The 12,500-nt window shown below is 40.5% G+C and overlaps 1 protein-coding gene across 2 annotated transcripts in view; it reads right to left on the bottom strand.

The window, feature by feature from the left end:
- Nucleotides 1-2,181: 2,181 nt before the first annotated feature.
- Nucleotides 2,182-12,500, bottom strand: part of LOC138047608 (lysosomal-associated transmembrane protein 4A-like) — a 10,547-nt gene continuing 228 nt past the window's right edge. The window contains exons 2-7 of one of the 2 annotated variants that reach the window (XR_011131878.1): nucleotides 10,865-10,967; nucleotides 10,695-10,771; nucleotides 10,375-10,497; nucleotides 9,718-9,813; nucleotides 8,588-9,124; nucleotides 2,182-2,827 (exon numbers count right to left, since the gene is read on the bottom strand). Coding sequence is in view for 1 of the 2 variants with exons in the window: in XM_068894531.1 (XP_068750632.1) it covers nucleotides 2,694-2,774; nucleotides 9,017-9,124; nucleotides 9,718-9,813; nucleotides 10,375-10,497; nucleotides 10,695-10,771; nucleotides 10,865-10,967 (588 nt within the window). In the remaining variant the exon portion in view is untranslated. The remainder of the gene's footprint in view (nucleotides 2,828-8,587; nucleotides 9,125-9,717; nucleotides 9,814-10,374; nucleotides 10,498-10,694; nucleotides 10,772-10,864; nucleotides 10,968-12,500) is intronic. The other variant, XM_068894531.1, reaches the window with a different exon arrangement.

The raw sequence follows: 12,500 nt of genomic DNA on the forward strand, positions 1-12,500 counted from the left end.
GGTCGATCGAGAATAAAATATTTACGACATGAAAACAACATTTTGGGAGATTTTTGCTACGTTCAAGTAAATTGCAAAATCGAAAGTGACATGGCCGGAATTCAGCGGGCGCCGTGATTAAGTTTCCCTGGCATGTTTACGCGCCAAACAGTGAAGCATCTGTGTCAAATGATGGCAAGATACCGGGTTTTTGTAAGTTTCTTTTTCCGTCAAGTGTTATAAAGTTTGAAATGAAATGAGCGAAGTCAAAACAAAGATCACAATCGCCCAACTCTTGTTTATGCAAAGTCAAAATTTACTCTCCAAGACGCGTACGACGTTATTTATCACAAGGTAATTCCATCATTTTGGAAATAGCAGCCACTTTATTATTCATCTGCGTCACAAGTTTTCACTGATTTTGGGGCTCATTTTGTTGAAACTCAAGCACGCTTCCAACAGGCCTGTGAACCCTTCTTGCTGAATTTCCATTATTGAGCTCCATAAGGGTATATTTTGTTTAAGGATCCACTAAAACGCCATTCGCGTTACATGACTTTCGACGCCATTGCAGGCTAAGTTAATGATTCTACTGTGTCCACCAGAGAAATCTACGCAGTTCCACTACCCTCTCGATCCTAAGAAAGTACGCGCAGAAGGCTCTATGCACAAAGACACCACTTACCAGGGGAGTGACAGGCAAGACTTTTACCGACACGAAAAAAAAAAAATAAATAAATAAATAAATAAATAAAATAAATAAAAAAAAGAAAACAAACTAGACGCAGACCTCGACTGGGTTTGCCATAGGCAACCCAGTAATTATGAAGCGGAAGCAGTCCTTCCTTAGTGTGTGGAATAAATGTTTGCTAGTGCAACTACAAAACGTGCATGACATGCAGGAAAACGTCCGTCAGAGCAATTTGCAGTTAGTATTTTTGCAGACTAGAAAAATTGAGTGAGTTTTAGTGAAGAGAGTGTTTTGTTATCTTTGAATTCAATTTATTACCAAAGCTTAAAAAAAATAAAATACCTCAAAACGGGACAGGACATAAAATAATCAACGCGTGAACAAGTAAACCAAAGGACCACTGACTGCTGGCACGATGTCTGGGTAACCCCTCAATTGGTCTAAATGACCCTCCACTTGAAAAAATTAACTTGAACGCTGCAGTTCAATACCACCCAACTAATGGCCTTCTATTTTTGTGTAACACGTACCACAGGTAACCCAGTTTACGCCCATGGAGCGCCAACAATTGTAGTCCTATTTCTGATTTTTGGGTGATTCTGCTTAGTAACCATAGACCTGTTTGTGCCATAATAATCTGGATTCTACATTTTTCATTCCGATTGCCTAACAGAAATGCCGTTTTTAGGTAACAGTTCAGAAGAATGCAAGACGAGGCAATAAACGAGGCTACAAATGGCCATATAGACCGTATTCATAAATGGCGGCAAAGTAATTATTCTTTTGTCTTCATGCTAATCATCCTCACTAGCCTCGTTACCACGAACAAAATTCAAAAGAATATTTGCTCCAAAGTGAGGCTAGTGAGGACGATCAGCACAAGGACAAAAGAATAATTCCTTGGTCGCCATTTATGAATACGGTCTATTCCGCACTCAAAAACATGCCATTACCTGTACTTCTTGCCACCCAAAAATTTCAATTTTAATTTCTGAAGATGGCAGAGATGGCCAAGCTTTCTTTTTTCTTTCATACAGTCTGGATGAATATGCCGACTTTGACATGGCAATTAGGTATGTACACATGCTTTATAAACTACCTCCGTCTCTATATGCAAACTGCGAAGGTGCAAGACTATCCTCAAATGACAGCGTGGAGGTGATAAGCAACCTTTTCGAACACCCTTGCAATAACCAGCGTTACATTGATACTGCTGTAGTTGCCGCTTCTTTTAGACACATCAATCTTGGGGAGGGGTTAATATTAGCCCTCTTCCAAGACTTACGCCACGAGTGAGACGAGAGCAAAAGGTTCCACAGCTTGGTAACAACGCCTGTGAGAATTTCCGCTTGATCCCTCCATACCCAATAGGGCATGGCATCAGGCCCAGTGGCAGTCCTTTTGACCCCATCGAGCGCCTTCCACACCTGTCACTCACTGACCTCCGGAATAGATACACTTGAACACATTGACATCAAGCTAGGCATAACATACGTAGTAAACATACAAAATTTTCACCAATTAACACAGTGTTTTATTAGTATCTTTCTGAGCAGTATTTAACTCTGCTTTTCAACTCAGACTTGTGCTCTATTTAATAGTAGTTTACAACCTTCGTGACTGACATGCAACTCGCCCTCGAAGGCTCTAAAACCGATTTTCTCGTAACTCATACAGCAGTTTAAAGCAAGAAACTAAGAATACTGTCTTGCCATCCTTTGAAAGAACCTCATTCATTTTACTTTTACTTGTTCTTGTACATGATAAATTTTCTATGGTAACTAAAATTATTTCAAACTAACACCTTGAATATAGCACTTTGCTCTTTTGCAAGAGACTTAACTGATTTGATTTCCTTATAGTGGTAATTAATCAGCTTACTACTGCTCAAACACAATAATTTTGCAAAACGTCTCAGCTACAAGTGATTACTTCTACTTTACATCACTGAAACAAAAACTTTTAAAGAGCCAAGCCCACAAATGGATGCCAAGTGCTGACAAAATCCAATGTTGTCTTGGTTTTAATTTGAGGTATAAGGTGGTGGTGACTCTGTAGGAGTATCCTTCACTGCATCCTCATAGTTTGGCAACAAGTTCTGATTCTGTTACAAAAAAAGGATTCTAGTAAGTACATGGGAGAGTTGCCATTCATCCCCTGTGTTACGAGTTCGAACGTTTTGAGGAAAGTTAGTTTGCAACTAAACTGAACGCAGGGTTGTCGGAACAACAACAAGAAGATTTATTCCAAAATGAACGTAGTTTCCACGAAGTAAAACTCTAAATAACACGTACTCGACAAACTTACACGGCCTCCGCCAACTTGAATAAACACAGCTTCTGTCACACTTGACTAAACACGGCCAACGCCAACTCTCTTCGCTTGTGAAAAACTAGTTAGAAAAACACTCCGCTTGTACTCGTCTACTTATATACTCTGACAATAAACTTCTAGAACTTTCTAAATTAGTAATCAATCTAATTATAGAAAGATTACAAAACACACCGATTTAGAAACGCTTACGCATGAACCTAAAATAAACAAACTACGAACTCTCGCGAAGCTTCGAGACAGTAACGCTTGTCACGCAATACTATTTTTCGTAACATAACCCCCTCTTGAGAAGAAATTTCCTAAATTTCTACTAACAACGAAAAATTAGTTAAATAGTACCAACTGAGGAGGCAGTCCAGTGTCTCTTAAGTTATTCCTCTACTCTGCTTAGATAATCTGCTCCTACATTCTCAGATCCCTTGATAGCCTCAACTCTGAAGTTGTAACTCTGAAGAAGTTGTAACTCTGAAGAACGCATTAGGCGTCCATTAGCAAACTTCGCACTGTTCATGTACTTCAGTGGCTCGTGATCTGTTTGTAGCACAAAGGGAACTCCATACAAATAAAGATGAAACCTTTTGAATCCCCACACAATGGCTAAACACTCTTTCTCGATGGTTGAATAATTGCGCTCTGCACTTGACAATTTCTTACTTGCGTAGCAAACGGGGAATAGCTTGCCATCATGATTCTGCATTAATACAGCGCCAATACCAGTGTCTGAAGCATCAGTCTGCAGAAAGTAGGTTTTCCTTGAATCTGGTAGTCGAAGGACTGGTTCCTTTGTTAGGAGGGCCTTGATACTCTGATAGGCTTTCTCCTGTGCCTCACCCCATTCAACTTTGTTAGGTTGGCCTTTACGCGTGAGGTCTGACAGCGGGGCTGCTAATGCTGCGAAGTTAGGGATAAAATCTCTGTAATATCCAGCCAAACCCATGAACGATCTTATCTGCTTCTTAGTAGTTGGTCTTGGAGCATCTCTAATCTTCGACACGTTGTCTTCATGAAGACCAATTAACCCTTCCTCCAAACGCTGACCAAGAAAAGCAACAGTGTTGACTCCAAAAAGACATTTAGTCGGTCTTATGGTCATTCCAGCAGCTAATAATCTTCTAAACAACTCTCGAAGCGCCTTGATGTGCTCTTCCCACGTACGGGTGTGAACCAAAATGTCATCCCAATAAAATTCAACGTTGTCCAGTCCACACAATAGCTTCTTCATGGCTCTCTTTAAGGTCGCTGCGGAGTTGATCATACCAAACGGCATCTTCAGGAATTCATACGATCCGTCAGGCGTCACAAAAGCGGTCTTCGGTATATCTTCCTCAGGAATAGAAATTTGCCAGTAGCCCTTGCTCAGATCAATTCTGGTAAAATACTTGTCACCACTCAACTTCTGGAACAAATTCTCAGCAGTTGGCATAGGCTCCGGATCAAACACGGTTAACTTGTTCAGTTTACGATAGTCCACGCACACACGATTTGAGTTGTTCTTTTTTCTTAACAACTACAACAGGCGAAGCATAGGGCGAACTTGATTCTCTTATGACTCCCATCTTCATCATGTCTGTAATATCCTTCTTCAGCGATTCTCTTAAGCTATACGGTACTGGGTATGGTCTTGATCTAACTGGTTGGTCGGATGTAAGCTTGATATGATGCTGAGCCAAACTTGTTGTGCCTGGAGCTTCTGTGAACAGGCTTTGAAACTCATTTGCAAGGTCCATGAACTCTGCTCTTTGCTCATCAGAAAGGTTATCTCCTATGGTCACATCATTGACTGACTCTTTCGCGACATAACCACCAATCTCCAGAAAATCAATACTATCCACAGGGTCAACTTCTTCTAATTCACTATCAACATGTTCGTTCTTACAAATGTTAGAGTTCGTTTCAACAACAACTGCTCCAACGGAAACAGGATCCTCTCGCTCAAAATACTTCTTCAGTAGGTTAGCATGGTAAACTCTCTCTTTTCCTTTGACTCTCACTCTATAATCATTGAGACCAACTACAGCACTGACCTCAAATGGACCTTTCCACTGCATTAGGAGCTTGTTGTGGTCGGTCGGTAGCAGCACTAACACTTTATCTCCAGGTACAAACTTCCTGACCTTAGTCTTTCGATCGTAATAATGCTTGCCTTTGTTCTGGGCTTTCTGAAGCTCGGTGTGCGCCAGTTTGAGGGTATCTTCAAGCTTCTCGCGTAGCTCAAACACATACTGATAGCTGTTCTTTACTTCAGGCTCCTCCAGCTCTTTCGTCCAAAGCTCTTTGAGAATAAACATCGGTCCTCTGACAGCTCTCCCATACAGTAACTCAAACGGCGAAAAACCAGTAGACCCCTGGGGAACTTCACGATATGCAAACAGCAACGGGTTAATATAGCGATGCCACTGTCTTGGCTGTTCACTGCACAATCTCTTTAACATGCTCTTCATTGTTCCATTAAACTTTTCCGTCAGGCCATTACACATAGGATGATAAGGAGTCGTGGTGAGCTGTTTAATGCTCAAAAGCCGCGTCACTTCCTTCATACACTCAGAAACGAACTGCGTACCAAGGTCACTCAAGATCTCTTCAGGCACTCCCAAACGACTAAAGATATCCACCAACGCTTCTGCCACAGTCTCAGTATCAATGTTCTTCAGCGGGACAGCTTCAGGATAACGAGTTGCGAAGTCGACCAATGTCAATATATATCTATGACCGTCCTCACTTGGGGGAACAATAGGTCCAACCAGGTCGATTGCTACTCTCTTGAATGGCTTGTCAATTAATGGCATCTTCTCTAGGGGAACCTTCGGTACGGAACCCTTGTTAACTGTCTTCTGACATACATCGCAGGACTTGCAATAACGAGTCACGTCCCCTTGAATGCCTGGCCAATAAAACGCGCTTTGAATCTTATCAGTCGTTTTCTTTATTCCCATGTGACCTCCCATGATCGATCCGTGCGCTAGTTCCATTATTCGACTTCTCAGCTGCACTGGAACCATAACCTGCTTCAGGGGTTTACCTCCGTTCACATAAGGGTGCTTGTAGACGCGGTACAGAACTCCACCTTTCACTTCAAATGAAGTCTCCGCCTGGCCTCTCACAACTACGTCGTCTTTCTCCCAAAATTTCTGTAGGCTCTCGTCATCACGCTGCATTTGCTTGAGCTTTTCTCTATCAACTACAGGACTTTCTTTGGTATCTGGTACCTTCAACGGAATATGTTCTCCAGCTTTCTTAGCTTGACTTCTCGTGGTTACGGCACAAGCTTCTTGTACAGGAACTTGCCAGCTTGGGTCTGGGTCGTCAGCGGCTCTTGCGCCTGGCACATTACCAATAATTAAATCATAAACAGCATCGGGAAGACACTGCGCTTCCACTTGGCCCTTGAGATAAGGTGTATCAACATCAATCTTTGCGATGGGAACTTTCCTTGCCGTATTGTCAATGAGCAGCATAACATTAAATTCGCCAGTAAACTGATCCTCAGACACAAGGTCCCTCTTTACTACAATTCCACTACAACCAGTATCTCTCAGGACATCAACAGGCTTCTCTCCAATTCTACCTTTCACGACAGGCATTTTACTTCTCACTCCAGTCAACGGTTCAATACAAGCACTACTCAACAATGGAATCTTCTTACCACAGGCTAACAGCAACTTATCATCTTTAATACAGGCCTTAACTTCTTCATCAGTAGGTTTAACCTCAGGGGGCTGAACTAAACAACTGGCACTCACTTGACCGCGCTGTACAGGGTTACCATCCTTACTTTGTCCTCCTGATCTGCGTCCACCTGACCGACAGTTTCTAGCTTCATGTCCCTGCTTACCACATAGGAAACACTTTCTTGTTAGAGTTGGGCAGTTGACAGCTTTATGACCTCGGGTGTTGCACTTAAAGCAATGCAGAGCTGGTGGATTAATCTGCATGTTCTTGGCTTCGTCCCTCTCAGGCTGCACTGTTGGCTTTCTGCTCGCTGAGCTGAACAAATGTTTACCATGAGCCTCCAAGTACTGGTCAGCGATCTTCGCAATCTTTGCTAGGGTCTCAGGTGCCCTTTCTCGCAGGTGAATTGCCAAATCCTTAGGGCAAGAGTCAATAAATTGTTCTTTCACGATCAAGTCCTTAAGACCATCAAAGGTTCGCGCAGTATCCGAAAGCTCTAGCCAACGTAACAGGTATCTGTCCAGTCGCACAATAAACTGCTCCGGACTTTCGTCGACTTCTGGTTTGGATGCTCTAAATTTTCGACGATAGCCGTCTTCGGTAAGGTCATATCTCTTCATTAACGCAATCTTTACCCTGTCATAATCCTTAGCGGCGTCCTCCGATAAACGTGAATACACTTCTAGTGCCCGTCCAGACAACAGAGCACTGAGCTTCGATGCCCATCCATCTTTTTTCCACTTAGCTGTCTCGGCAAATCTCTCGAATCTCTGCAAATACGCGTCCAAATCGTCTTTACCATCAACAAACGAGGGGAGTTTAGGTGCCTTAGCCCGATCCTCTCTCACTTCAGGACGTCCGTCAGCACTCTCCACAGCCAAACGTGCAATTTCCAACTCGTGTTCTCTTTTTGCCGCTTCAATAGCCTCTTTCTGTTTCAACAGCTCGGCTTCCATCTCCAATTTTCTTAGTTCGCGTTCTTGCCGCCTAGTTTCTCTCTCTTCATCTTCTCTTCTTCTATCTTCTTCAAGTAATCGATGTTTCTCTTCTTTTTCTTCTTCAAACCGCCTCCTTTTTTCTTCTCTTTCTTCCTCCAATTGTCTTCGTTTTTCTTGTTTTTCTTCCTCCAATTGTCTTCGTTTTTCTTCTTTTTCTTCCTCTTCCTTCCTTCTTTCTTGTTCATATTGTCTGCGTTTTTCTTCTCTTTCTTCCTCTTCCCTCCTTCTCTCTTGTTCTAACTTTTGTTGCTTCTCTACAAACTCGAGCAGCTTTGCTCCTTCCAATCCAAATTCTTTTCCCATCTGCAAAAGCTTTTCCATTTCCATAGCAGTGTTTCACAGTAAAAACACAATATACTCTCTTGTACAGTTCTTCTTACTTTTTTTGTAACTTCTTCTTGAATTGTCCTTTCCTGGTTTCTGTAGTCGGCAAACAAATGAATTCCTCTCCCGGACAGGCCCCCAATGTTACGAGTTCGTGTGTTTTGAGGAAAGGTAGCTTGCACACTAGACTGAACGCAGGGTTGTCGGAACAACAACAAGAAGATTTATTCCAAAATGAACGTAGTTTCCACGAAGTAAAACTCTAAATAACACGTACTCGACAAACTTACACGGCCTCCGCCAACTTGAATAAACACAGCTTCTGTCACACTTGACTAAACACGGCCAACGCCAACTCTCTTCGCTTGTGAAAAACTAGTTAGAAAAACACTCCGCTTGTACTCGTCTACTTATATACTCTGACAATAAACTTCTAGAACTTTCTAAATTAGTAATCAATCTAATTATAGAAAGATTACAAAACACACCGATTTAGAAACGCTTACGCATGAACCTAAAATAAACAAACTACGAACTCTCGCGAAGGTTCGAGACAGTAACGCTTGTCACGCAATACTATTTTTCGTAACACCCTGCCACACATATACAATGTACAGTATGCACACAAAGTTTATTAATGATTGAATTTGAGTGTACATGTAGCTTGCACAGCTACATTGTGTAACATTTTCTAATCAAAAGAACCTTTTTGTGTGTTCAATGCAACCTCATTTCCAGGGTCTTTCTTCTTACAAAATGCTTTTGGTAAAAATCTACATGACTGGTTTATGTTGAGCTTTGAGAGTCTATAGTCATATAAAGCTCTCTTCGTGACCATCTTGAAGAGAGTACAGCCTCATTCCAGCCCAACAAGCTACATGTAAACGAAACAGCCCCATAACTCAGTTGCATCTTCACAGCAACATATCATGCAGGTAAGAGTGAACCTCTTACCAATGATATTTTGGTGTATTTTCCCAGCCTGAATGAATCTCTGATAGATCACAAAATGGAAATTTACCTCATTTGCCTCAGACTGAACATGAAACAAAAATGAATTTGAAGCCTGCTTAACACGGAAATTCACCAGAATCTTGTAGCAAGACCACACACAACCAATGAAATATGCCTACAAATTAAAAGATGACCTTAAGAATAAGTTTAAACATGAAAGACTCTTAAAATGCCAGAACAGGACTGACACTTGCACAACAAGACTGACATATTATACATGAAAGAGCAACTATCAGGATCAAAGAAAAACAGGTGAGGTTATTTCCACCTGTCAGTCTTCATTTCACTTTTCATTCAGCAAAAGACTTCAAGGAAATAATTTTGTGTAAGCACACTGTACATAAAATGGTCCTTTACATTTTAGTGTTGGGTTTGCAGTCATCACTCATGAATGCTACTTTAGCAAAAGACAAAGGAAAGCCTGAAAATTTTGGGATCACATACATAACACATTGGTGGAAATACATATACATGTATTTTTGCTATTTCTGATAAATATTTAAGCATTCCCCTCAGGGTGAGATGAAAATTTAATTCCAAGATCAGCTGGGCAAGCTATTACTTCCTCTTTCTAGCCCAAGTCTCAGAGGAGCTGGTCCAAAATAGTTTTAGTCTGAATTTAAAAACTCACTAATAATTTGTGACTCTGTTAACCTATAAGGTCACCATAAAATGATGGGTTAAGATTCTTTGTTGAACAAGACTTACTTTGATAGAGAGAATAGTAACAGAGACTAACACAACAGTCATCATCAGAGTCCTCATGTTCATTTTGTCCATGGCTTCACCAAGAGGAAAATTTGGCTACAATATGACAAACAACAAAATAAGCTCTGAAAATTAGCCACTAGTTAAGAGAGACCATTTTCATTGAAGGAAAGTCGACATTTGTCAAACAATCAAAATTTCAACTTTTGTGTACAATGACCAGAGGTTGGCAAAACAGCAACACGACTTTAGTGTATTGAAGGAAAACCTGGGGCCTGTTTCTCGAAGGTCCCGATAACTTTACGGTGTCGAAAGGCCATTTATGAAAATGCCTTCCACTTGTTTTGATAAGGTTGTCTTTTAACATGTTTTAAAAATAACAAAAAGCAAAATGATTAGAAGCTTGATGACTTAAAACATCTATGCTCTCAAAATACAGAGAGCATTGTGACACCCGGAAAAGGCCCAAAAAGGTTCGGGACTTTCAAGAAAAGTGCCCCTGGAACAGGGGCTACTTCCTTAATTTCTTCGTAAAGTTCAATGATACCAAATTTTATTCACCACTGACTCACCAACCTGATGTACAACAGTACAGTACCCCAGGTACTGCGTTTGTTTAAAACTCTCACAATCAATAAAATTTAATCAAGTACTTACATTGTTCTTCAGCATGAGTTTCAGTTCAGGTATGTAACTGATGGCTCCAACAGCACCCAAGAGGTTCACACAGAAATCAAAAACTTGCAAACAAAAGAATGGCAGGAGATAACTTGGCTGACGCTGAAAGACAAAACCATGTACATATACTCCTCTAAAAATGTGAATCTTACACCAAGTTTGCAGGAGACGAAAAAATTATATCAAAAGGGTATGAACCACAACAAAGTGAACCCAGGTTAGTAAATAACCAAGGCTTGCATTCTGGGAGGTACAGCAAATTTGACAACAATAATAAAATTTTTATTATGGAAACTTACTGTAATGGCTCCATATATCAGCAAAACTGTGATGAGAAAGGAGAAAAACGCAATGGCCAGTGCCACAGAGTTGTCAGCTAAAAAAAGACAGCAAAAATCTGTCAACCATTGCAAAGCAGGGTTAAACAACTAACCGAACACTTACACTTGCATGTACAAGAGATTCTTACCTGACCTAGGTGCAGTACCATAGGTTTCAAAATACCTTTCTTCATAAAGTTCTGGATGCAATAACATCTGAGTTAAAACCACAACACCAGCAATATGGATCAACTGAAAATAAAACCACAGATGTACATGTAAGCATGTCTTGCCAAAAAGACAGCAGTTTTTGTGGAAGCAATAGTCTTCAAGTTTGCATAAGAAAGATGTGTACAGGGTTCATGCTGGATTTTGCAAGTTTTCAAGGAATTTTTGTCAGAAGAGTTCCATGCCATACATTGTGGTTCAGTGTTTTCTTTGCTGAAAAAGCCACCTTGATGTTCTTTCCAATGTCCTTCGAGTTAAGTGCATGCACAGGCATTTTATTTTTTGCATTTTATCATTCCCCAACAGTTAAATTTGGGTTCAACTCTTGAACCACCTCTTTAACTTAGCATGATGCAATCTCAACAATTTTAACCCCAGCAAAAATTCAAGGAGTTTTAAGCAGTTTACCACCCAATCCTTTTTTTCAAGGGCTTTTCAAGTGCCCTGGGAGTCCAAAATTAAATCCCAGGGCTTTTCAAGGACTTCAAGGAGTAGCACGAACCCTGTGTGTAACTGTTCGGAGGGAAGCAATAATAAATTTATTGCAAGTTAAGCAAGTCTCAAAAATCCACTGTAAGAATGTATATGTTGTGGTTGAACTTTTTTCAAGTTCAAAATTTATTAAAGCAGTTCAATTTTGAATTGCCTTTGTCTCAGCTTATGATAATGAATATTACATAAAGAAATACCAAAACTGAACTGGATTGATAAATTTGTCAACCAAAAAAAAATTGAACCACAACATACACATGATGAAAATTAAAGATAAGAGACTACTATTTCCCAAACCAAACAAAAGGTGTACAAGCTGCAGGAGGGCTTTTGTTTAATTCCAGTGTAGAAAAAAGTCACACAGGACATGGTCCAACATTGTCACTACTTTTAGCCTTTGTTTGCTTTAAGTTCTGTGTTTGATAAAATAAAACGAAATCTCTCCATAGTAAGTTTGCATTACAGCTTTAAAGTAACCCTCACTCTCTCACTTCCTTCCCACAATTAGTTTCATTTTCATGTCAAGACACCAATAGTTCTATTCACCATGATCTATAATAAACATTGTCTCAGTTAACCATGGTGGCCCACAGAAATGCAGCTTATTTAAAGTGGACCGGTAATCTAGAATCGCTCCCAGTTAATAAATTATTTCTCTCGAGAAAGCATTAGTAAATGAGCGTTAATGCACCGTATGTCTACTGGCAATTCAACAAGGTGTAAAGTTCTTCTTTCACATATGTCAGCAGAGGTGCAAGATATATAAGATTCAACGTAGGTATGTCCCACACGGAAACAAAAAAGCCAAGGAAAATATCATGGTATTAAATTATTTTGTTTTATTCGCTTCGCCCAAGAAAACCCAAATAATCAAACAAACAAACTAGATGCATGCGCATAATAGACAAGACAACAAATTGATACGAGGGGAAGGATCACCGCAACTGTCAGCACAAGCCAGTTACTGCGGACCCGCCAATTACTCGTCTAAAAGTTATCGAGGTAAGTTAAGGCCCAACACAAACAATCAATCAATTCAAATCAGGATTTGAGCTTTTAGCTTAC

Source organism: Montipora capricornis, chromosome 4 (genome assembly GCF_036669925.1).
Source record: "Montipora capricornis isolate CH-2021 chromosome 4, ASM3666992v2, whole genome shotgun sequence".
In the NCBI taxonomy this organism is placed as follows: domain Eukaryota; kingdom Metazoa; phylum Cnidaria; class Anthozoa; order Scleractinia; family Acroporidae; genus Montipora; species Montipora capricornis.